Source organism: Stegastes partitus, unplaced genomic scaffold (genome assembly GCF_000690725.1).
Source record: "Stegastes partitus isolate 25-593 unplaced genomic scaffold, Stegastes_partitus-1.0.2 Scaffold335, whole genome shotgun sequence".
NCBI lineage: Eukaryota > Metazoa > Chordata > Actinopteri > Pomacentridae > Stegastes > Stegastes partitus.
Genome location: NW_007578066.1, coordinates 249462 through 276564, shown reverse-complemented (window position 1 = coordinate 276564; position 27103 = coordinate 249462). Strand labels below are relative to the sequence as shown.

Sequence of the window (27103 nt, the reverse complement as noted above, 5' to 3'; positions counted from 1 at the left end):
TAAAACCTTGGTCTGGTTTGGCAATGAAGACTATAAATGATTCAGTTTCACCTTTTGTGCTTGGGAAATTCACTGTCCTCAAACTGAGAAGCACCTGTTTCAGCTGCGTGTTGTGTATTCCATACCACAGACACACTTCACACTGGAAATGTCAACCTCATGTTTTCGATAGTGCTAAATCAAAGTCAGTAAGATTCATGCTTCGGAGACCATGAATGTTCATGGCTAACAATGACAATTTATCCGAAAAGTTGTCAAGATTTTTCAGTCTGGCCCAAACTTATGGGGACATCACACAAGACATTAACACTGGCGTTACAATCCACAGTGCTGGCAAGGTTAAAAAAACCCAACACCTTCTCAGTCTGTGGGACTCTGCTGATGTTGGTGGTACGGACCACTGCCTAACATGTTGTTCACGTTTTTCCTTCAATTTTTCCCCAATCTGTTAATTCTCTTTGCTGAAAAGCCAGTCAGACAGCTGCCTGAGCTGCTGATTCAACATGATGGGTTGCAAATGACCACTGATGAGGGGCAACTACAGCCAGCAGACAATGCCAAACACACTGCCAAAGCTAAAGGCGCCAATCAGTCACAGATGCTCAACAAAGGCTTACCAGTGCCGGCATATCTTGTGGAAATGGTCAACTGTGACTTGCTAAGTCTTAGCAAATTTTTTTTTCTTCTTGTAGCTGCTGTAGAGTCTTTAATACTTTTTTTCTTATATATCTTATGAGATATTTTACATGAATGATGTAAGAAAATCCCTAAAAATCCCCCTGTAACTTCTACTCTATTTATTCATTAAAATGAAGGGAAAATCCACTGTGAATAGCTATACATAAAGTCCTGCTTCTCAACAGAAAGTAGCTATCTCAAATATGTGTCTAAGTCAAAATGAACAAGTCTAAAAGAATAACAGATGCATCCGCCCTGTTCACCTGTGAAGCTTTGACTCAGCAGTCCATCAACACACTGAAGCATCATGGCTGTTGGTAAGCTTAATGCTTGCAGACAGGGCTGACTGATGAGGACACTGCTTGAGGAAGTCTCACTTTATGCAGAGTCCCGACATGTTTTTTGTCACCTCACTGTCACCAGGTTGCCTTAATGAAGAGTAACAGGTCCTTCAGCCTGCCGACATCGCCACACACAAGCATTCTCCCACAACAAGCGTCTTTAATGAATGCTCTAGTCATGTCCTGCTTGATATTCTCCACGTTCCTTACAGTCCCATTGACAATAAGAAGGTCTATTGTGTCCTGTCTTCTTTAAACACCTAGCACTTCAGCACATGTAAACCTCTGACAAATGAAGATTGTGATGAGTGTTTTACTACTATGATGGATTTACTGATGCACTCTCCAGGGATTTGTTTCATTCCTCCTGCTGTTTTAAACTTGAAGACGATTAGACACACTTCAGTTATAATTTTATGAGCATAAGCAAAAAGTGTGGTGGAGAAACTACGAAGACAAATTATAAGACAGTTCTGTCTACATTTAGACAATTTGTGATGGGTTTATTTTGTCATTTTGCCCAGAATGAAAAGTCATTTACAAAGGGCCTGGTTTGTACTAATTCTAGGAATGGCAACGCTGGTCACTTTGTGGTTTTGCTTCAAACTGTAATAGATAGTTTCTTTAGGGTTTGCCATGATATATGGTTAAAATATTAATCATAACCATTAAAGCAAATTCAAATTGCAGCTGACAAACGAGGGTCTTGTGTTGATTGATGAAATATTTGGCTGTTTTTCACTGCAGGGACTTGTTTTAGGCAGCCAGAACCTACCATACGCACTCTGGGCTTGGTACTTCTGAGTGGCTTTGAAACACTGCTCTGCTCAACACTAAACTCAGAGAGGACAGCAATTGCCAGTTTTCCATCCTCCCAATGTCCTCACTGAGTAGCAGACTTCTCCTCTTTATCATTGCCATCAACAATGTATAATTCACCACGTAGGCGAATATAACAAATCCTCTTAAGAAGGGAAGTTATATCCAGTAACTACTATGTGTCGCTGTTTCGGTGCACTTGGAGTTAATACAATGGTTGAAGCTGTATCATTCTACAGCACAGTGGTGTAACAAACAGGCTGAATGGGCCAAAAGGGTGCCGTTCCTGTTAATGTTGGTGCCACCTCGAGCCTGTTCTGCGTTACCACAATGGAAACCCGTCCACTGAGGGCATCCCAGTGTTTCTGTATCTAATGCTGTCACCTTCGCTACAATGCTAATTCTGCTCACAGCAGATTGCTATGTTTAAGTGGAAAAACTATTGTTTTCCTAACAAACATGGTATTTGCTGATATTTATGCAAATATCTATCTGGTTTTCATATGAGACCAACCTGTTATTTTCAGTTTCAGAAACTCAGAAACACAATGAGTTCAATTCAAATCCATCTTTTAGTCTCTCAAAGGTCAGGTCATTTAACATATTTAAAGTCTGACCTTTTCTAATTTTTGTCACATGCTTATAAACATCCCCCTGTTTAGCATCAGCACGTTAGCATTGTCAGTGCGAGCATAGTGTGCTCTTTGTTTTTGTTTTTTAAATTTTTACGCAGCTGGTTTTGGCAATCTTAGGCTTTCAAGTCTCTTTACTGTTGGCTTTTGCTTCCACACATGTGATGTGTCAGAAATTGTTTAGCAGGACATTGTGCACTTGTACTATGCTGTCAGTCCAGCTGTGATTCAGTCCATGTTTCCCATAGTATTTTTGTTGGGCTTGTTGTATCACCAGCAAAATTAAAAAGAACATAACACCAGTAATAAAGCTGAAAATGCTCCCCGGACTTGACATAGTAAATTGATAACTGTTCAAATGTTATATTACCAACTTGGCAGACTTACAGGGAATTGTCCCAAAGGCTCCAGTTTACCTGTTAATTTGCAGTCATTTATCAATAAAGATTGTTTTGACTAACTAAAATAGATTAAAATGAAAGTGGGCCTGAGGCTGTCAACTGCATTTTCATTTAACTTGGGACCCCATTGTCTAGAGCGTAGTATCTACAGGCAATCAACCACAACATTAAAACCACTGACGGGTGAAATGAATAAGTGATCATCTTGTTGCAACGTTCTGCTCAGAAACTGTGGATCCTGTCACTCCTGCTGATTTGTTATTGACATGTGCTACCCAACGAAACATCTTACTTACAAGGCACTGGCCAGAGGCAACAACTGCTCATGAACATGGCGAGGAGCCCAAGGTCCTGCCCTCCCCCTCCAAACTCCCCAGATCCCAATGTGATTGAGCATGTGTGGGATGTACCAGAACAAGCCAGGTCAATGGACATCCGACCCCACAACCCACAGGATCCAAAGGAACAGCGGCCAGCATCTTGGTTTTAGACACCACAATACGCCCTCAGAGGTCCAGTGTCCATCTGGGTCAGAGCCAGTTTGGCAACACGATTAGGACCGAGACAATTCTAGGCAGGGGATTTTAATGTTGTGTTGATCGGTGTAGCATCATTTTTAAGTAGAGACAGTTGTCATGTTGTGTTTACATAATGTACTTTATAAATGCTGCTGTGCTCTCTCAAGTTAACACAAACAAATGACTAATTACTGACTAGATTACATAATGAGTGTACTGTATCTGGGTCAAAATTAATAATGGAAATATGATGGAACAGTTTCAACGGCAAGGACATATAAGTTGCGATAGGAAATGAGTGATATCGCATGATTTTCTTTGAAAACACGACATGGTAAGAAGACTATTTGAAATGTGAAAATACCAGAGGAAGGGAGGTTTTGAGAAAGAGAGAGAGAAAAAGTTAAAGGCAAAAGATGTAAAAGACTCTTTTCTGTTCCTGAACATCTACTGAAGCAGTCGGCTTCATATGAGATCATGAATGACAACAGTATAAGTGCAATGCATTTCCCTGCTCGGTCTAATATATCCTATGGAAAATTTGTAAAATCTAGACTAACAACCGTGATTAACTTTCAAAATAAACAAAGAATCCTACAGTCAAAGACAATGAGGAAACATCTGAAGTTAGAATGGATGTTTATTATTAATAGACTTTTATAATTCACAGGGAAAAGTGAGTGCTACTGAATGCAGCAGTGAGAGAACGAATGTTTTAGAGGGAGAAAAGAAATGAACATATGAATCTGAATGCTGTTCAGAGCACATTATCTCAGTAATGCATTCATGTTCATTTACACCCCTACAACGCACACCGAGAGGAGGAAACCACATGGTCAATAGTGGCCGACAGCTCCAGCTCCCCTGATGGGTTAATCCAGCTCAAGTACTTTTAATCAATTGGAATGACTAGACTATTTTTTATCTCTGTAAGGGTTCCACTGAGTCACCAAGATGTATCTGGAATATATACACTGCTCCAAAATTGTAATCATCCTATTATAACATCAGTCCAATTCTGTCCAGTTAGGGAGCGTAAGAGATGGTGAATCAATTTCACCTGCTTTGATGCAAATGAAAGCAACAGCAGGTGGCAGGAAAGGAAACAGCAAGAAAATCCCCTAAAAGGGAATGGGTTTTGCATGTGCTGGCCACAGACCAGTTCTATCTCCTTATTCTTCCTGACTGAATTTTCTCTAGTTTTGTGTCTTTGCTAGTGCTCTTGTCACTTGTCTTGTCTGAGGTTCCCCCCTGTTCCTTCCCACTGTTGCCAACCGCTTGCTCAGGGGGGGTCCAAAGGCAACTTTGGATTGTTGGGTTCTCTGTTTAAATTTGTAAGATCTATACCTTACGATGTTAAGCGCTGTGTGATGACGTGTTGTAAACTGTGCTGTACAAATAAAGTTGACTTGACTTGATTGCTGGTGACATGAGGCAATACCTGCTGCCCATTTGGGTTTTACAGGTAGTTGAGTTCCTCCAGGATGATACATCCATACTTGACCTTGCAAGGTTTGCTGTGTCTCCTAGCACAGTCTTAAAGAGCGTGGAGGAGATACAAGGAGATAAGCCTTTACACAAGAAGAGCTGGACAGGACCGTACAAGAGCAACAACCCAGCAGCAGGACAGAGATCTGCTTCTTTGTGTGAGAAGAAACTAAAGGAGCACTGCCAGAACCCTACAAAATGACCTCTTAGGGCCTTCTCATGTGCATGTGTCTGACCACACTGTCAGAAACAGACTCCATGAGGGATGTCCTGTAGTGGGACCTGTGCTCACAGCCCAGCACCGTGCAGCTCGATTGGCATTCACCAGGGAACACAAAAGTTGTCAGGTTTGCCATTGGTGCCCCGTTCTCTTCACAGATGAGAGCAGGTTCACACTAAGCACATGTGACAGACGTGAATACATCTAGAGATGTCTTGGTAAACATAATGCTGCCTGCAACATCATCCAGTATGACCGGTTTGGTGGTGGGCATATCCTTGAAGGGTCAGACAGACCTCCATGTGCTTGTGCAGTGCATGTAGAAAAAAAACAAAACAAAAAAAAAAACAGATGAACTACAGCTACTCTGTACAAATTCGAAGCAACTATCATTAGATATGTTGTCTGGCTCCACTGTGTCTCCGAATTATTCAGACAAAGCCAAAGATAATTATGTAGACTTTTGTTTGGGTTGGGCAAAGATTTAAAATCTTTCTCCAGAAACTTTTAATGGTGAGCTTCCTGCCAGGAGCCTCTGCTCGCTGTGATTCAGCAGACATAGCCATTCTATTTTAGTTACATCATTTGAGGCCTTTGTTCAAAACTACGCATAGCACGGAAATGGTTAAAAGTAATTATTTCTGCTAAATAAGGAACAGTACAGCAAATATCTCGAATCTGCCAGTTGGCATGTAATTATCTATATCTCAGTGAAGGTGGGTGAATAAGGGGACTCCAAGCCATTAGAGAAATTAATCATGATAGCCAATAAAAGTCCACTACATTAGATCTAAGCTCCTCAGGGAAAGCATTATGGGCCATGAGTCCTGTAAGCTGAAACAAATCATCCACCACTCCTCCTCTGGCAATAAGCTGCTACCATTATGATCGAGAGTAAAACTAAAAGCAATACTTTCTTCCTCATGTAGCACGGTCGCCTTGCCCTCCAACTTCCTTGTGGAGTTTCAAAATCTCAAGAACAACACACCATCTAGAGTTTTTCACACAAGTAATTCGTCAAATTGTTCTTTTTATTTGCATTTCATTATCAGATATGATACAGTTTTACTGTGAGATACACACGATGGGTGTCTTTATTTTTTTATCTCAAAACAGAGAGTCTGCAAGATCTCAGGCAAAAAAAAAATCACAGGTAGCATGGACAAGGATTGAATTACTTCAGGTTTATGATTCTATCTAGGTACATTTTTTTGGATGTAAAGCTGTTGAGGATCAATTTAAAGTCAAAAAAGATTTCATAAAAAAAGGCTTTTACACACTGATTGTCATCACTGCGATGCCATATAATATAAACCTGTGTTCCAAAAAATCTATTTCTTTAACAAAACTGCATTTAAATATTGAAATACACATATTTCATGAACAAAAGGTATGACCGACATAATTGTAAAGACGTTTCTGTTTGAAAGAGCAACAGAGTCCACAAACGGACATATGATGGAGGCATAAGTCAGCAACAAGACTTTTACACAAGAGATTGACGTTTGTCATGTTGGGGCCCCTGTTCTTTGACCTAAGCTTGATTCTCACTCATTTACTTTCAGTTTTCATTTACTGTTCAGGTACCTAAACTGTGGAGTCAGATTTAGGAACAGATCACACCTTGAATCTCCCTTTTGCAACAAAAAATACATCATAAAGGCTTGTTTAAGTTAAATGATAAGGGACCAAAACTCAACCTTTTTACAACATGTTTGAAGCTCCTCCTCTTTCCTGTGTTATGAATCTAATATGTGATTGGTTGGCTGATAAGGAGTGACAGTAAAATTAATATTGATGAGCTGACTTTTTGAATATTTAGATTATTTCTTGTATTTTGCTATGTTTCTTGACTTGTTACCAGCAGCAGGAAAATGTGAAACTGTGTGTATTACAAGGGCAGCATGCTTGTTAGAATGTACGTAAAAATGTGGCTCTAAAGCCTCTGAAGGTATCAATGACTAAAACTAAAATCATGTATCCTAACATTTTTGCTGACCATTCAAATAGAATTTCAAATATACTCTCATGTTTTGGAGGTATTCTTCTTGCACCACTTTTCTCTTGCAACCACTGACTTCAATTTCTTTAAGTTCATTATAAAAACCAATTAGCAGACTCTTGAAATACACTTGAGTTGCGCAATTTATCACAGCGAGCATTAAGTCTGCATTATGTTCATCTGTGTTGCATTGTCAATGCCTTTTTTTAGCACAGATTGATCGAATCTATTCTGCATTGCATTACCACGCAATCATAATAACTTTGAAAAAAAATAATGTCGACTTAATGTTCACCGTGATGAATGACACAGCTCAACGAAGCATCATGAGTCTGCTAACTGATCGTCACGCTAAAAAGAGCCTCATTCATTCAATTTAATCAGCGCTCTGCTCCAAAAAGAACATATTGAGAACAAGAGCATCCCTTTACATTAAAAAAAAAACAGCCCAGTGAACAAATACATCAGCTGAGCCGTTACAAGACTTTGCAAGCTGAGTGTGAATAGAATGGAAACTAATGGACCCTTGAAACAACAGATAACCTTCAATTGTTTTTACTGTCAGATTGTGGGCTCTCCCAGTTTTTCATGAACTTTCAAACCAGAAGAATAACACAAATTGATGTCATGAATTGATCATGCGTTATCTGCTCGCATTCTGTTTGTTCCGTTTAACGTTGTGGTATTATAATTCACCAAACACTGATGTCTTCTGATATGCCTCAAAGCTGATAGGATACAAATTTTGCAAACAATGTGGCGTGTCTGAAGACACAGACACATGGTTTGTAAATAATTGTCATCAGTGATACATTGACTGTGTCAAGTGGGGCGTATCTAGAAGTGCAAATTTTTAACTTACAGTTAAGAGACTATTGCAGCAGCATCCCCCTGTTGTAATGGCTGATTTATGTAAGTGTTCTGCATATGAATTTATATTTAGCACAGCCTCATGTTTGACATCTAAGACATAAAATAAACGAGCTCTCAGTCAAACTTAACTCAGACTTTCTCTGTCTGTGTGCAACCTGTTCCTCAAACATTCTAGCGCTGACTGAAATCTATCTGATCTAATCTGCGCTGTGCAAAATGTGAAGCCCCATTATAAAACATGCCAGCAGCACCAAAAACCCTTATTACAAACTGAAGAGGGGAACATGCATACTGACAGTAAATTCACCTGCTTGAGCACTCACTGACAGCAGACATCATTTAAAGGATATTTCTGATTAGATCTGTGAAATATAATGAAAGAAACCCTAACCTCCTGCACATGTCAAAAAGACCAAATCCTAATGAATCTCAGCTGAATAAGTATTAAATCACAGCTGAATCTTTTTCAGAATAGTATGTTTATTATTTTGTTTATATGTCAAATTATGGATGTATCAAGACACGTACCAAATCCTCTGAAAGGGGGATACATACCATACATGCATACATAATCATTAAAGCACTATGTCCATGGAGTATGAATGAAAAATTGAAAAAAATAAAAAAAACACTGAAGCATGGTGGAATCGAAGTTTGCAGCTCTTTTGGCGACATCCCAAATAAACACATTGCTCAAAATGAATATCTCTTTTTTTTAAAAAACAAAAACTGTTGGATGCAAGCAATAAAGCTGTCAAGACTATATTTAGGATTAAATACATAATAGTAATATCGCATATGTCATTTGTACAAGCAGCTTATACACCCCATGGTTATATGTTATTGATATGTGACCTTTAGTGGATGTATGAGACAGCATCAGCTATTTCACCTAAACAACCTGTGTTTATGCTGAAGCCATAATAATGACAGAAGCAAAGGAAGAAGTGATGTGACGTAGTTATGGGGTCATAAAATGAGTGCAAGGACGAGGCTGAGTGGATAAATGGATCGACAAATCATTTGACAGGAGACAGCTGTTTGTATCCGGTTTCACACTTTGAGTCAACATTGTTTCCTTTAACCACTCTGTTCCATAACCTTAACTGTATCTTTGTTACTGAGGATTTCCTCATCAAGTATTATTGATCACAAACCGATCTGAGTCACACTTCAGGTATTGTAGATTAGCTGTGTTACCTGATGGCACCCCCACATGAAGCCTGTTACTGGTAATACTGGAGTGATCAGACGTGAAGTTAAATTCTGTGTTGGGGAGATTTAGCTTGTATTGGTGCACTATGATAAAGTCTTCTGCGATGCTTAATGAGCTTCAGCCAGCGCACATATGTTGTATCAGTCCAGGTTTAACCAGGGTAGCATTGCTATCTCCCAGTGCAAATGTTGTGTATTAATAATCCTAACAAAGTACTGAACCAAACCTTGATCTGTCCCCAAATCTCCACTCTTTAGAGTAATTTAAGGGATCTATTCCCACCACTTAAATGCTTAATAACAAGCTCTTAATATAATTCGCTGATTTAGATGAACCCATTTTAGTTGCAAACATTATTTTGATGACGTGCGCTGACAAAATAATGTTGGTATTTGCATTAACTTTTTTTTTTTTTAAATGTTGGCAGGATTGGTGTCGAGCCACTGCAGGGTATTGTTGAACTGGGAAGAAATTGTTAGAAAGGACTTTAAGTTTTGACTATGAGTCATGTATTGCATGGAAATGGAAGCAGTCAAACCTTGCAAGAAAGAAAAAAGGGCTTTAGCTGTTATACAAATAAACTGCACATTTACCTTTACACTGCGTCATTGCATTAATATTATTTTGAATCGTGTTAAAATTGACTTTGTGTAAAACAAAATCATGAATTGCAATTAGAAGAGAGAACATCTTGTGTCAGATAGCACAGCACAGAGTGACACAGCAAATAAAGGGCTACAACTTGGCAATGCTTCCAACAATGAAAGCATTCCAACATGGCTGACATCAAAGGCATCATCTGTAGGCATTTAGAAAAACGTCTGATTCAATTTGAAAAGTACTTCTCCGAGCCTGACAACTGCTGTTGTGACACCAAATGGATTCAGTTTCCTTTTGGTGACAGTGTAACAGAGGGGTCAAGAAGACCAGTGACAGCAAAAGAACCGCTGATTGAATTATCTGCGGCTACTGCTGGAAAAAAAAGAAAAAAAAAAAAAAAGCAGATGGGAGCTTCAGTCTCACTCCCACCCCCCATCCCCCACCTTCCAAAAGCAATAAAGTGAGTTTGCTGCGTATGAGCATGTATCTGTGACAGTGGATTCTCCACTCTTGTGGACAATAAGAACAAATGTAATGCTGCGCTTCGGATGGAAAATAACGAGACTGTGTTCAATCTAACAGAATGGCAGTGTGTGTAGCTCTGAATGTTCAGATGTGCCACTGGCAAGGTAGGGGGGAAGAAAAGGCATTTTAAAATATATTTTATTATCATTATTACTATTGCCAAGGAATAAGATGGAGGTCCAGATTTGCTGAGGTGGAGGTTGAAAACCAATGAAAAAGAGAAGCATTGATATTTTAAATGAAAACATGCATCAGATCAGGCAGCCACAGCAGCAGCAGGTTCTATTTCCAATGTAATCCTCACTGCCATATCAGCAATAAAGGACAGAAAACAGAGCTTGTGCATTCACATCAACATGAAGAAAACAGGCAGTGTATATAAGCTGATTTCCATGGTGTTAAAGTCACAGCCAACCTTAACGCCGCCATCATTACCCATGAATTATAATCTGCTTCTGCTATCAAACAGGAGGGATAAACCATCTCCCTGATCCATGTTTAATTTCCTGTCCCACTATGATGTGTATAAGGCCTTTTATTCTGCCATCATTGGTCATTATCTGCCGCTGATTAAAGCACTAAAAAGGAATACGGTGGATTAAGGCGAAGCTGTTGGTAAATATATTGGCTGCAGTGAATCTATAGATATGTGAGCGCTACAGTGATGGACATTTATTCTACAGACATTCAGAGCTTCTTTCTGAATCAGTATGCATGTGGTAACTGATTCTTTCTTTGATAAAAAGTTTAAATTTTGTGCTTTAAAATAGTGATATGAAACTTTTCACTCAAGTCAAATTTGTTTCTTTGTCATTGATCGATGCTTCATTTATACTCATGAAAGTCCTTTTTTTTAAGCTCAAAACTGTTATCTATCTTTCCCAGGAAATTATACATTTTATTGCTAGTGTGTGAAACTGACAGAAAGAGGACTGGGTCATTGGAAGTTATTGGTGCTGGCACCCCATAAGTCACCTGGTTGAGCGGGCCACCCATGAACAGAGGCTATAGTTCTCCGGCGTGGCGTTCGTGAGATCGATTCCCGCTCACGATAGTTTGCTGCAAGGTCTCTCCCCATTCTTCTCCCCCCTTTCTTGTCTCACTCTCTCACTGTCCTGACTAATAAAGGCAAAAACGCCAGAGAAAGAATCTTAAAAAAAGAAGTTAGTGGTGCCTATGAAAAGCTGTGGAGGCAAAGAAAATATACAGATATTTTAAAAAGGGGGGAAATCAAAAATAAATGTAGTGATTTACATAGTTTCATAAATTGAAGGGGCTGATTTAGCCACTGATGGGCCAGTGGTGGGAAATGAACATCCTATTTAATGGGTAACACATAACAAGAGACAGACATCATACGGCAGTGGTGTCCAAACACATACGGTCAGTCTGAGGGACTGTGCTCAGACTTATTCAGCATGTTTGGAGGTGGCACACGTTGTCACAGCAGTGTTTTAACAGGTCAGAACGGATGGGAACACAAGCCTTAGAGGGTAATTTTATAGATGAATTTGAATGACATGGTGACACACACAAAAATCATCACTAAGCTAAAAACTAACCCAGCATGGCTCAATGCAATAATGCAGAAAAGTGCTCATTTTACCTAAAACCTGCAGCATCTCCAGAGTTTGGTAGCAACTACTTCAGTCACAACTCTGAATTATAAAGATGTGGATAATGTCAGATTTCTTCACACATCATCACCTAAAGACAAGCATTTGGGTTTTTTAACAATCTTTTGTTTTCATGGTACATGTGCAGTCTGCATGCTTGCCGCATGGAAAGTCTGTGTGGTCGCAGTGTTGGGCTGAATGCAGACGTCTGCAGAAGCATCCACAAAGGCACCGGAAACTGGCCTGAAGAAAAACTTCAAAAAACCTCTGTTACTGCAGTTGCTAGAAAGCAAAGATAAAACAAAGATAAAACCACAGCCTATAAATGTACTGTGGTGTAAGTATGTGTATGGTGTGCACCGTGACCATTTGGCCGTCAAGTCAAAACAAATATTATTACATTTTACAACTGTTGGTGGCATTTTGAATGAAATGTTCATACTAATGGAGCACAGTAAGGAAGTGTTCTTTGGACTGACTGACTGTTCTGACCCCTTACAACTCTACCAATGTTTTAAACATTTTCTATAACTTGAAATGTTATCAGAAATCTACTCTTTCTGTTATGATTTCCTTGCAGGATCACACTATATACACATATTGACAATTAAATGCAGTCTAGCAACCATCAGAGACAGCAGAGGCTTCGGCAGAAGCTGTGATATATGGCAACCGGTATTTGCTGCAGATTGCTGTAGGGTTTAAATACATTTCTGTAAAGTCAAAAATTATAGGAAGCAACACTTGAAATCATAGGTCACAGAAGTAAACAACTGTATGAAAACCTCATTGGTTTTGTGCTCGATAATTTTGTCAGTAAACAGATTTATGTACATTCATGTGAGCCTCAAACAGCGGTCTGAAATGAGTTGCTAAGCTCTTCTTCCCTCATCACGACGGAGAAGCAGTGACAGCTTGCCTCAATGAAGCATCAAGTCCCTGCTTTGTGAGTCTGCCGTGTTCATGTTATCCAGTCTGGCCAATATACAGAGCTGTCCAGATACACACGGGACAGTAAATGAGGATTTGTTTTGCATGCACGTATGAATCTCTTCCAGATATTTCCCCAGAGGCTTCCTGTATCCTTATTGCATCACACCTCCCATATGTTTTTTCCATCTGCCCGTTCCTTTTATCCCTCCCTCCATCATCTCATTTCTCCACAGCACATGAATGGACTCGACATGGCTGAAGCCACCCGGAACAACAGAGCCATTTAAAGTTCCACATCAGGGTTTTCCTGGCACGTTGGGAAGGAGAATTCAAAGGGAGAGAGTGACACGGCTTGCAGAGATTTAAAATATAGCCTCATTCATTAACCTTATTTCATGTTTTAAATATGTACATGTGAATTTATAGGTATGTATTACTCATTTAACCATTTATAAACACTGAAAACCCATCTTCACATAAGAAGAGGACAAAATCAGAGAAATTGCAGTGCTGGAAGAGTGCCATAATACCATGAAAGGCAGACCAAATTAAAAAATGTGAAAATCCAAGCACAGTTAAAATCCTTGAAAGAGTAAAAATCTTTTCCGTGACCTTCAAATTTCAAAACACATTATGCCTGTATTGCGTGACAGTCCAATGAGTCATCCCAGCCTTGGAGTCTCAAAGAAGAGAAAAGCAGACAGGCATCTGAATCTGATTTATCAATATAGAGAAGTAGCCCTGTGGCTTTTTTCTAAAAAAAAATTATTTATTTTTATTTATTTATTTTTTCAGAGATATTGCAGAGTCGGCTGAAAGAGCTCCTTCTTTCACTCTCTCTGACACCAAAACAGTCAATCATACTCCAGAACACTCACTCCTGGTGCCATCATGAAAAAATAAATACCCATTAACTAGAAAACCTTGGCATAAACTTTCTCCAGCGTCTGCTTTCCACCGTGTTTTCAATTTACTAAGAAATACTCTGCTTTTAATTGTTTTAGTTACACTACATTTTTAAAGTCTGCTCCCACAGGCATTTAGTGTTGTTGTATTTCCATGTACACCATCCTGCTGCCGGAAACATTAGAGCAGCAAACGTGGACTAATTGTCTCATACATAGTGCACGTAGGCACACAAATATATGTATGTGCACATAGATGTTCAAATACTGACACAAGTATATTGTAAGGCTAAGTGTATCATATTTGATGTATGAGTTTTGGAGATCTCCACATCATCAGTGTGATTTTTTTTTTGTTTTGTCTGAGAAACCTGATGCATACAATCAGACACATTCAGTGCACACATAATCCACCATAGATCATAGTTCATGCACCAAAAATGCCGGTTGTAGCAAAAATGATGCAAATGAAACCTCAAATATGAAAATTACAATTTTTAGTTATTATTATATATTTTTTAAAAATTTGTCAGAAGGTTGAATAAACACTCCTTTTTTTTTTTTAAAGAATTTTCTGGTAATGATTTCATGGTTCAGACTGTATGAAGCTAACATAGATTTTCCATCCATCTATTATCTATACACCGCTTAATCTTCACTTGGGTCGCGGGGGGCTGGAGTCTATTCCAGCTGACTCAGGGTGAAGGCAGGGGACACCCTGGACAGGTCACCAGTCTATCACAGGGTTAGAGACAGACAACCAAGCACACTCACATTCACACTTACAGACAATTTAGAATCACCTCAGCATGGGAAGCCGGAGAACCCGGAGAGAACCCACGCTGCACGGGTAGAACATGCAAACTCCACGCAGAAAGATCCCGATGTCCTCACCGGGACGTGAACCGGCGACCTTCTAGCTGCGAGGCAACAGTGCTAACGTTGCCTTTACATGATTATAATGTATCACACGCCTTGCCAAGCTCTGGACATGTGAAGGAGAAAGGCATCCTGTGACCGATGGAGTCTACTGGGTGTGTTAACTGAGGGCATGTCAGATATGTACTGCGTTGCCAGATAATTAAGAGATTTATATTCCAGGATTCAGTAATCTTCTGACTGATGGCACACTTGCAGGCAGACATCAAGACTCAGCAAGAGTCCGTTTTAACAATAACCTACTTAATTCTTCGCCAATAGCTCAGTTGTATGCCATTTTATATATGTATTTAACCGCCTAAAAGGGTCAGGCTTTATAGTCCTGATTGCTGCTGATGTCCTTGGTTGTAAGCTGCACAGCTCTCTTCTCACTGTCTCGCCGTCCCTTCGTCAGCTGTCAATCACACACAGAGGTTCGGAGCCTGAAGGAGTATTTCTGATCAATCTCTCATTTCTTTCTTTCCAAAAACATAAATAAAAATAACCACAAATATATTTGAAATGATTTTTTTTTTTAGTTGCAAGATGGGAGGACTTGTAATTTCAGTTGGATCCATGTCTTCAGCATGAATCACCAGCTTTGAGGTCGAAATCAGCCATTTAGTTTGGGTCTTTTCATACAATTTAAAGGCATCAAGATAAATAAATCCTTTCATCCGTGATTGCTTTGGTTTTACTGTGTTAAGCTGTGTGTTTAGTTCCCAAATATTATATCAACTGAGAAATGTCTTAAAAGATCAGCTTGTCTGTAAAAACATTTAAAGGAAACTGAAGGAAATACAGCCACAGATAGTCACTTGTATTTAGTATGAACATTGCATTTATTCTTTTATTTCTAGTTTATGATTGTAGATTATAACTATTGAGATTTTAACTATGGTGTGGCACAGTAACTTTAAGATTTCAAAAGCAGCCTGTCTTCCATGACTGGAGACTGCAGTGGAGCCTGTCAGCGAGCACTCCCCAGTCCACTAGTTGAAAATGAAAGCAGCGGGCTTTTATGTGTCGTGTATACTCACACATAAACAGCAGCCTCCTGCGGAGAACTCATGTTCACCTTAAACCATTTGGAAACCATTACAGATCATTACAGACATGTGTTTGCATAGCGGACCGATGCGGCTCATGAGAACAGTTAGCGGGACTACACGTGGTGCATCGCGTTGGCTCTGAGGTTCAGTTATCTGAGTCTTAGTGTAGGAGGAGGCTGTGCAAGCTGCAGTCAGGCCGTGATGGAGGGGCGGAGAGGCAGACAGTAAGGTCACTCAGGGAGCATGGTGGCCAATGGATTTTATGCTTCCTTGCTGTTACACCTAGTGGATTTATAAACTCACTTGTTAAGAGAGGTAAAGCTTGCTGGGGCTTGAGTGCATTTTGGTCAAAGTGCGCCGCTAGATGTTTTATGTAATGGTCGTTTGTATTCTTACCGCAGGCCTCAGCTGATCCCTATTTTCTCTGGCGGCACCTGGCCGAGGGCAGCATCGCATCATGTCCTCCTACCTTTTTTTTTTTTTTTTATAAAATTCATCTCACTTTTACAGACACACCACAGCACCTTTTAACATATCCCGGGTCAGGTAAATCCAGGTTGGAATCCAGCAGCAGCCGGGCCATTCATGCACTCCAGGCGGTATTTGGGGAATGAAATGCAGAATGAATTTTTAAACAGCACACATCTGCGTCAAGTCTCTGGCATCACCTCTGATTATTTGTGCCTTTCCTTGATCCAGCTTTGAAATTCATATTGTCAAGGTATAGTCTCTCTGATATTCCAGATATGGAAAGATTTTTTTTTTCCACTCACAAAAGGGATTAAATTGATTCGAAGCTGTTTTTATTTTTTATGTGGTTACTCTCAACCTCTGCAGGAATAATAAAATGCAACTGAAAACTCACCGCTCACTGGCTGAAAGAATCAGAACAGTTACCTCCCCAGATAAAACTCAGCTTTTCTCCCTTTTTCCCCCTTTTATCCAAACGTAATCCTACGCCAAATAGAATTACCAGTGGACAGGGTGGTAAAGATTTACTCAATAAATTGATCTTATGGCAAACAACAGCAGCCGGATTAGCTGGATGAAAAAGAGAGATCAAATCCTGAGAAGATTCCAATCCACCTCTTCAGAATAAGAGGGATTTAGGGTTTAAAACCAAAAGGGAACATCACTAATGTATTTTTAAATTGAAATACATGGAAATGAGGCTCTGTCCACCATGTGTGACATACCCTCCAGGTATTACCTTTACCCAGGAGGCTGTGCTCAGGTTTTTCGAGGCTTTCTGCATATATGAGGGAGGTCAAAGCAGCAGAGCAGAAAACCACAGCCACAGGATATACTTATGAGTGCTGCAGCGTCGGTGTATTTATTACCACTTTGTGTTTACACCTTTGACTTTTATGTATGGTATCACAACTGACTAATATGTGTGGATCAGATCAGTTGAATAAATGGCAATAATCTGGATGTATGATGTCCAACCTCAGGCTGTTTACAGATTTTGGTCATTATTCAGTTAATCATCAGAAGATTTTAAGTTGGCTTCTAAACATGTGCATGGTGCTTTGACAACAAAAAAGAAAAAAGATGAACAAACTGATCAAAAGCAACAGAATTTTCTTTTATAAGTCACAATGAATAAAATCCATAAATGAAACAAAGCATACAAGCTAGCTGTAGCATCTAATTCAAGTTTGCAGATACACTGTCATGACACACTGTTCTCACTGCAAGTAATATTGGGTCCCACTAAAATAGGCCCTAAGGACAAAGTACAAGCATGGAAACACTAATATTAAAGGAAACAAATCTAGAGATGCAACAAAAACCAAAGCATGGCAGGTATGCAGTCTATTCAGTCAGAAGATTAAAATGACATTTTATACAGACCACATTGTCATTGTTATTTTTTATTGGTCATATTTCACAAAAAGGCAGCATTGAACTGCCCAATAAAGCCTGATGTAAGTTTAACTTAAAGGAACAAAATGCAAGATTTTGAACACTAACATAGCAAACAGCTTGTCGGAGAGAATGAAGTCACACTTCATCTGTGTGTGTTGTAATTTGAGCTTCAATGCATGATGTCTTGACAGCCAGTCTATGTGCATGTGAGTCCCTCCCTTTGAAACTGTTGGCATTCCCAGCATTTACAAACAGACTGAGTGACCTCCTACACCACGCTGGAAAAGTCAGAGTGCAGCGATCAGCTGATTCTACACACAAGTCCACTCCGGTTTGATGGAGCGTGGACCTCATGGACAGACATAAACGGAGTGACAGAAGAGAAACGAGAAGTCAAGTGAAGATAATGTTATGTTGACAACAACTCCCTGCAGCCAGTATTTCACAATGCTAGCATGGGCAAATGGTCGTGGATGGAGTTCTTTTCTTTTGGCTCCTGTGTACACAACTTTTTTGGTTGTAAATGAAAGTAAAGGAGTCAAGTGCAGTGTTACTGTCAAGCCCGTTGGTCTGATGTGTTGCTGCCCCAGCGACATCCAGTGGTTCTGAAAAGTTGCGCACGCAACCTTTAGGACAAACTGGCAGCTACCAACCAGTATTATATTTAAACTCTCAGGCTAAATCCTCCAACAGAAATTTGTAGCATATAAAACAGTACAGACATCAGAGTCAAATACTATCAAAGGGTCTGCCAAGATAAGACTGTTCTCCTCAGGATGATGACAGATATCGACTATCTTGGTCATCTCAGGAACCAGGCTGTTAGTTGTTTAGATAATCAGCCAGCTTCATCCGACAGCCACAAAAAAAATTTTTCATCTCGGCATTATTTGAATAAACTGCCCACATATCCTATATCTAAACAGCAGCTTTGAGCCCATTTCTCTGTAACGGCATTGCTTAAGTAAACTGAACCCATCACGCTTTACACACTTTATACCAAATTACTATCTTTTCCCAAGTTTTGTTTTTGTTTTTTTTGCTTGAACTTAACTGCTTGCAGAAATTCTGACATATAATCCTGTCTGATGTCTTGGTTTTGTATTGCCATGGACCCAATCAGCATCCCTATACAGCTCAAGAAGGTAGCACTTTGTAGCAGCAGTTCTCAAAGTATTTTTGTCTAAACAAATCAGAGATATGTAAATAGAATTTCTATATGACAGGATCAGGTTCACAGACATAATCCTGGAGTCAGCTGAAGGGATGAGCAACAGACTATACAAGCCCAACAGAAACAACCGTGGACACCTTATGAGGGTAAAACAGCTGAAAACGACTGGTGAATAAAGCCTAGTATTCTAGCGAAGAGTTCTGTGACTTGTTTTAATGTAATTCATGAAATGCATAGCTGAACAGCCTTTGACAGAGATGCCAAAAACAGAGCTGGAACATCTAAAACCGCATACTGGATCTGGCAAGATGGGACTCTGTATGACGCACTACGGCTCTAACTCCAGCCCTCAACCAGCTCATTACTGTCATCTCGGACAGCTGATTTCAAAATTGTTGCCTGCTTTCAAAAATGAAATAAAAATGACATCGCTGGTGCCTGTTTTTAAATGACAGAAGTGCTTTGCAAGCCCTCCAACAACCTGCTCATAAATTTAACGCTCACATCCTCATATCCGTTGGAATAAATGCAAGTAGAGGTCTCTGCAGAACATGAGTGGGCATTCTTCAATCAAAGTGGGTGTTTCAAAACTACACACTATATGTGGTTAGGGTTAGGCATATGGTTGTGTTCTGCAGACTCAATGAAAGCAAAATTCTATCCATTGTGTCTTTTGAGAGCTGCACTTCAGCCTTTATGGATGATAATTCAACAGGGCAAGAAAAAAAAAAAAGCAGCACTACACAGTCATATGTAATCGCAGTCAGCACAGCCTGAGTTTGTAGTTGGAAAGCTGCAGCCAAAATGCCATATAGAGTGATGACCCTGCGGTTCCACAGCAATCTGCTCATGTTCTGTAACAGCAAATGTTTAGCTCACACTCGTGTTTCGCCATCGCTCTCCCCCTCTCTGTGTATCTTTACTCTTTGACTTGAATCAACAACATCACAAGTGTAGCAAATCCTGTCAGCGGCATGACTCTTCTTTGTCATGGAGGTGTGAATATTTTGTTTCTGTCTGTCTGTGTTTGTGCATAATTATGAACTGGCAGCGTGTCATTTATAATCTGAGAGGAGAATCATTTACCACTTGTTGTTGGAGCCAAAGCCAAACAGCAGCTTTCTGTATTGACATGTTTGTTTTCTTTTCACTTCCTCTAATCCGTGTCCAGGGCGGCCTCGTAGGATTTCAAGAAATGAGCATGAATACTGCAACATCATGAACATTATTTTTCCTTTAATACAAAACTAATTCAGTCAGATGAATATAGATTGGACATGGTTTTATCTTTATCATGTAAAAATGTACATATATCAAACTGTTAGACAGCCAACTAATAGAGAAATATGTGAACTGTCTGCTGGAAATGCTCTCTAGAGCAGCAAGTCATGAATATCAGATGGTAAGAGCTGAAAATAGTAATAATCAATTACTCCAATTCCTCCTGTTTGCATCTGACAGTAAAAATTGGTTTCTTTTAAACAAAAACACAGTTTCATTATCCATAGCAAGGAGTTAATTGAACCTAATGATCTTTACCAGACACAAACTGTAAACCATGACACATTTTAAAAATAGCTGTGAAAGCAAAATAAAGCCTTTTTTTTTTTTTTTTTGGGATGGTTACAAAAAATGTTTAATCTTTCCAAATTCATGTTTTCTCTTGGGGTAATTACATGTTAGTTATTTGTTGCTGAATTAAGAGCTTGCAGATATTTGATAGCTGACTAGTCATGGCACACTGCTGACTGAAATTATGGAATTATGGAATCATGCTTAATGTCCATTCATACTAATGGAATTCAAGTATTTAATGATGGTGGGGATTTCAGTGTCTTCACAGAAACCAAATATCTACATTTTGGGGAAACGTTTATTCAGTAATGCACAAGACATCTAGAATGTTTTCCTTTCACTTGGTCTCTTTGTTAGTTAAGAGCGTCTGTACAGATAAACACTGTTATATAAGAAGAAGCACTGCGACAGATGTAATGTAAAGAACACGCGTCAACATTCTGGTTAAATCATGAAATGAACAAAAAAAACCCTTTGAAAACACAGTTCTCACAGGGACTGTATTGTGCACGACTGTCTGCATAAAGGGTTCAGTCTGTGTGTGTGTGTGTGTGTGTGTGTGTGTGTGCGCACCCGCCCGCATGAATACAATGTGTAGGCATTTCAAATCTTTTAAATTAACAGTTTTTTTTTTCTTTCCAGATGCACAATTGTGTAACAAGCTGATTTCTATGTGTGTTAGACAGAGTGGGATAGGGTGGTTTTCCAGCCTTTAGCATGCTTAAAGGGGTTAATATTTAATACCCTTTAGTGTTTTCTTATTACGGAAGAGATGGGGGCCCGTACGTATTGGTGATTTCTAAATAAATACTTCATATCTTCCAGTTATTCACTCAGCTCAGACACACATTTTACATCTTCCACAGTTTTCCACTGAACACATGTTAAAATGAACACATCCAATTTTTAAACATAAATTTCTAAACAAGTTTGTTCTTTACATGTGATCGGGCCAAACACAAGTTGGTAAATTAGTTTTCTAAATCGAACTTTCCCATTGACAAAGTATCTTAAAGCCTCGGGTGTTTTTTTTTTGTTTTTTTTTTTTTTTTAATTTATTAATGTGTTCTAATGTGCAGCTGAAACAACACCTCCAGAGCATCAGTGTCTTCATCATCAGGCCGCAGGAGGATCTGAAAAAAACCTTGGCTCATTTACTTCCACCTGCTCAGACCTGTTTTTGAGAGGCTTAAATAGCAGCCTGATAACAATAAGTCAGAGATACTGACGTTACTGAACCTGTTCTTGGAATCCTCAACTGCAACACTACAAAATCTGATGCAACAGAAATGATCACAAGAACGCTGCACTCATGAATGTGACACTCTCTGCAGCCTCATTGTGTTTTAACAACAGATACAGGTCAGTGCTGGTACGGAGACGTCCGTGGTGGAAAGGGTTAAAGCATGAGCGGTCTTACGGACACGTGGACTGATCCTTTTAGTCTTGTTGTGTATATTTAAGACATCATTTAACTTATGTATAATAGCCTCCAAAAAAATTTACCTTCAAGTGCCCCCTTCATGTGTGAGGCGACCCCAGACCACCAGCTTTGGCTTTATCCTTTAGTGCAATACTCCTGATTCTCATCAGAGGCGTTCTGGTGCTACTCTGTGTTATAAATTCATTCCAACTTCAAAAATCACTGTCCTTGTCTGCTCATCTGAATTAGCAGACTGCAACATTTTTCTAAGCTTTGGAATGAAGATTACTTTCTGCTGTTGAATATTCTTCTACATGGGGAACATATTAGATAGATTAGATGCAGACAGACTGTCCTGGTTTCTTATATATATTTTAATATTATAATATATTATATATGGATTCCATTTCTGACTTGCTTGAGTGGATCTGGAAACACTTTAGAAGAACTGAGTGCGTCTTTCAATAATGCACCAATATTTGGATGTATGTCCCGTTAGTGAGTACTTCTGTCTGAATTCTATGAAAGGATACTTACTAAACACAGGCTGCTGTACATAGTAATGAAAATGGATGTGCTGGATAACTTGTTGTTTGACAACAGGTAACTAACACCTCATTTACATGCTTTTCTATGTGTAGGAACGGCTGGGTGGAGGCTATGTTTTTATATACGCAGTAAACCAAAGGGTTGAATAAGGAGAATTCTGTCTTCAGTCTCACAGCAGAATATTTGCACAGCTGAGAACTGAACCTGGGTCGTTAGGAGTTGAAGATAAAGTATCCACCCACCCATCCAACCCCACTCTCACTTTCCTCCCTCTGCACTATTTCAGTGTGGAGCTGCTGTCTGTTTTCTTGACTCTTTTCATGTCATCCTTTCAAAGATCCAACAACTCTTACTTTTCATGCATGCTGCTTATATTTGCATAAACATTTGCATTCTAAGACACCGCGCTCATTTCCTTCTAAATTTCCAGGAGACCAGCTGGTTCCCGAGCAGCTACTCTCGCACGCAGCTCGTATTCAAACTGCAACACTGTAGGACAAATGCACACAGCAGCTTTCGTTTCAAACAGCCTTCCCTGATAAGAAATATGGGTAACAATGCGATGTCTGCATCAATAGGCCACTTCAGCCCAACATCCAAGAGTCACGTGGGATCAAACCCACATCAAAGCCTGGCCGATGCCACTATGAGAGCCGGGCAACAATGGAACAATAATTAAAGCCACATGGATATCCAGCTACCCCCCCGTCACACACACGCATCTCTCTCGTCCCCTTTTGTCACAGAAATAGAAAGAGCACCGTTTGATGTCTGTCATAACAATACACCAGCCTTTCCAAATCTTGACATGCAGCTACCTGCCACACAATATGTAAGCAAGTCATTTCAATCCATTTGAATCCAGTAAACACATTTAGTCACTCTCATCCACCAGGCAGCCGATCATTATTTGGGGCAAGAGGAGCTGTCATAACCAGCAGTAATGCAGCAGCAATACATAACAAAATGCCAAAGCGCTTCCAGTGCACTGTTTAATGAGGCAATATACAAGAATATGCTTTGGCTATATTGATTCAGCTACTTTTTCATCCATTCATGAATAGTCAGGCTCATTTACTTCATTTATCATGTAATTAATATCCAGAATGAGCTCTTTTTTCTTCTTTTTTTTCCACACTAGTCTTTGATTAATGCTTTTTTTTTTTCTTTTCCCTTGATTTTTCTTGATGGGACTGCTCCTTGCTCAGGGATTATTTTAACTGCTTTAGAAATAGAGGGGGCGTTTGAGCTCATTCATTTCATATGAAAAACGAAAAACGAAAGCAGCATGTTTAAATTTTAGAGAAAACAAAAGAAATTTAAAAATCTAAATGATGTACTCTTATTACAAAGGAGCTTGGATCTGTGTGGATGGAGTCTTTATTGTGGCTTGTAATCACACGCGGGTATGAATTTTATCTGCGCATGAAGTTTTTGATCACTTCAAAGCAGCAGCTGTAGATATCTGAAGGTCATAACATGCTGTTTCTTGTAAGAAAATAGGTCAACAAAAACTTCTGGCATGACAGCCCGACCTTGCCCGACAGGGCTGCTATACCAGGCATGATGACATAAGTCGCTTGTGCGTAATAGCGCAGATACAAGTTGGATGCCCTTATCCCCCTTTATGGTTTGGTGTGCTTGCAACATATCTCCCACAGCTCTTCATGGGCAAGAAAAAAAACCCAAAAAACAAAAAAAAGAGGGTTCCTTGTACCTCTTGATCTTCGACGTCCTCCTCGCTGTCAGTGGGCTCCGGCGCCTTCACGAACCACCACTGGATCTCCAAATACACAGACGCGGTTCCGCTCTGGAAAGCGCACGCCATTTCTATGTTTTGTCCCTCTTTTACCGTCATGTTGGAGGGCAGATCCGTGAAGCGACCTGCAGATGGGAGAAGGAGGAGGAAGGAGGGGGAGGAGGAGGAGGAGGAGGAGGAGGAGGAGGAGGAGGAGGGGGGCGAGGAGCGGGTAATAATGATGAGGGCAGTTTGTGTGATTTCTACACGCAAAGAAAATCCCCGTGAATTAATCACTTTGATTTGGCTGCTTGTGGCTGCGGTCATGGAGAGCGCGTGGACGGCGGCGAACAGCAGCTGCGTTAAGCGAGGAGCGCCTGATAAAGGTGCGTTCTTGTGCTAATTGAAGGAGATGGCTCCCCACCACCACCACCACCAACCCCCACCCCCCCGAGTCACACATACTGACGCGTCTTCATCGGGAATTTACATAACGCACCGTGGCTACATTATTCAGACACTTAATTACGTGCAGGCTCCAGGTTTTTATGGGATTTTTTTTCTCCCCACTCTCTATTTAATTTATGTCGTTTCGTGGAGCGACTGGTCAAATTCTAATAAACTGGAGAGGACCAGAATAAGGGCAAGTGTAGATGGGGAAAAACACAAGAAATACTAAAAGAGTTCGGTTTGAAGGGGGATGAAAAAAAAAAAGGAATCCAGCCTTAAGCAGAACGGAGGCGGCTTATAAAATAATATCCGCAAACTTTAGCACCAAACCATCATTTACATTCTTTCTAACAAACTACCGACGGGGTCTGACTCTTTATAGGTCTGTACCAGTGATATGTGAATGCATCTATGAGGGGAAGAAAGCACGTCGAGGCAGTTTGAAAGTGGGTAATGTGAGCCACATCAAGCACCCTGAATGTGGAGCCGCGCTTTCAGGACCTTGGACAGCACCGCGTACAGCCGCTGTCCGCGGTGCTGAAACCAACCATCGCTCACTTTTCATTTCACTAAGAATATAAGAGAAGTTGAATTTCTTCACCGTGCAGTCTGTTTTTGGTGCATGAAAGAAATGCAAGGAGGGGGAAAAAAAACCTATCAAACAGCCGCCCCGCTCTCCTCAGCGCGACGTGAAATGACTTGATTTCAAACAATCACCAGTTGCATTTTTTTCCCATCTCCAGTAGAAAAACGCAACATTCTTCATCTTCCATCGTGAGATTGCTTTTTTCCATTTCAGTGGCTATTACAATCCTTTAAACATTCCTTCCAAACAGCCTCCTTTGCCTTTTTTTTTTCTCCAGAAAGGCTGCGCACTTTTAACACTTTCTCCGACCGAGCAGCTCCCAGCACGCAGGGCAGCAAACCCACGACACGATCACACTCACATGCACTGTTTCTTAAGAAGAAGAAAACAATGTCATTCTTACCTTCAAAAGAGAATCCGAATTGAACACAAAATCCGGCTAAGAAAACAAATCCAACAGTATCATGAGAGGTCCACATCATTCCAATATGAAGCGGGTGTTTTTTTACATCAGCCGAAGGAGGGAAAAAGACGAATCTTTCCAAACGGGGGAAGAAAAAAAATCCTACACCAGCAAAATCAAACAGTTGCTGGGCGAGCGTGTTTAAACGGAGATTTCCGAAGGTTGACCATGCTGGAAAACTACAGCTTGTCGTTGCTGAAGTTCTTTTTTTTTTTTCTCTCCCTCCCTCTCTTCTCTCTCTGTCTCTCTGCGGGAGAGACTGTCGACTGCTTGGCTTGTACTGAAGTCTGTGAAATAACCGGGCTGCGGTCTTCTTCTGCGCTACCGGAGAGACGTCAGTCTAGTGGATCACAGTGGCATCCACACACTCCACACCTCTGCAAATCTAGTCCTCATCCGGCCCTTTACTGTCACCTTGACCGCTTGATTTAAAAAAGAAAAGAAAAAAAGAAAAAGAAAAGAAAATGCACCGCGCGTTCCGGCAAGAAAAAAAAAAAAAGCGTCTTAATGAGGGATTTTTTTTTTGCAAACGATGTGGAGTTGGCTGCTTGTTTTTTTTGTGCTGCACTTTTTAAAATCTATTTATAGGCCCTCCACTGCTACTTATCAACAAAATAGAAAACTTCCTCCCCTAAAGCTATGAAATTCTAGACCGTAAAGAAGGTGCGTATTTAGTGCGCAGTCAGGAGCGCGTGTGAAAGGATATGAAACAATATTGTTGCATCAGACGCGGGAGCAAACAGGGGAAGGGGGGTGGACCAGCGACCCGGCAAGTGCAGGGCAAGTACAGCATGTCCTGAGTCATTAAGCTGGAAGAGATCCTGCTGGAATATTATTAGTCTCCCGGGCAGACTGAGAACACTTTGCCCTTTGTTGCGACGGGCACAAATGGTGCCACTCCTAATATTTGCTCTTAATTGAAATGGGGACCAATCAGGGATCATCCTTTTGGGGACGAGCACTTCCTCTCTTCACAGGAGAGGTTCTGGAGTCAGCTGGACAATCACTGGTCCCTGCTGTCGTTAAAGTTCCATTGTTCTAATGAAACTCAAAGATTCGCGCTGATGTTTTGCAGCAAGAAGAAATGAATGTACTGACAATCCGCTGTGGCATTGTGCTGCAAGCAATTTCAATTTGCAAATAACAAACAAATCACAGAACACACACTGTACGCTGTAAACGTGTTTCTTGTTTCTGAGGGGTTCCCACAGTCTTACCATTCCCCACAGTAAGCAGCTCGTCAATTCCTGCCTTGTGTTGTGTTGTGGCTTCAGTACAACATCAGCACCTGAGGAGAAACCACAACTCTTTTAAAACCTTCAAAGTCCAGGCTCATTATGGCACATTTTTGGTCTCTGCTTAGCACCCTTTATTAGAGACTAAGAATCTGCTAACAAGTGAAAATTGTTCATTTCAAGGGAAACACTGTAAGGTTTAGCCAACATGAGGTATTAGATTTTCTTGAAAGTAGCATAAAAATCACCATCAAACTTTAAAAGGAGTAAAACTCTGATGTCAGCCTGTTTAGCTTCACAT

At 40.2% G+C, this 27103-nt stretch overlaps 1 protein-coding gene across 1 annotated transcript in view; it reads right to left on the bottom strand.

Moving 5' to 3' along the window:
• vstm2a (V-set and transmembrane domain containing 2A) overlaps window positions 1–25586 on the bottom strand; it is an 80309-nt gene extending 54723 nt beyond the window's left edge. Inside the window, exons 1-2 of the mRNA XM_008283983.1 lie at window positions 25508–25586; window positions 24048–24214 (exon numbers count right to left, since the gene is read on the bottom strand). Coding sequence (XP_008282205.1) covers window positions 24048–24214; window positions 25508–25586 — 246 coding nt within the window. The remainder of the gene's footprint in view (window positions 1–24047; window positions 24215–25507) is intronic.
• Between the last annotated feature and the right edge of the window lie 1517 nt (window positions 25587–27103).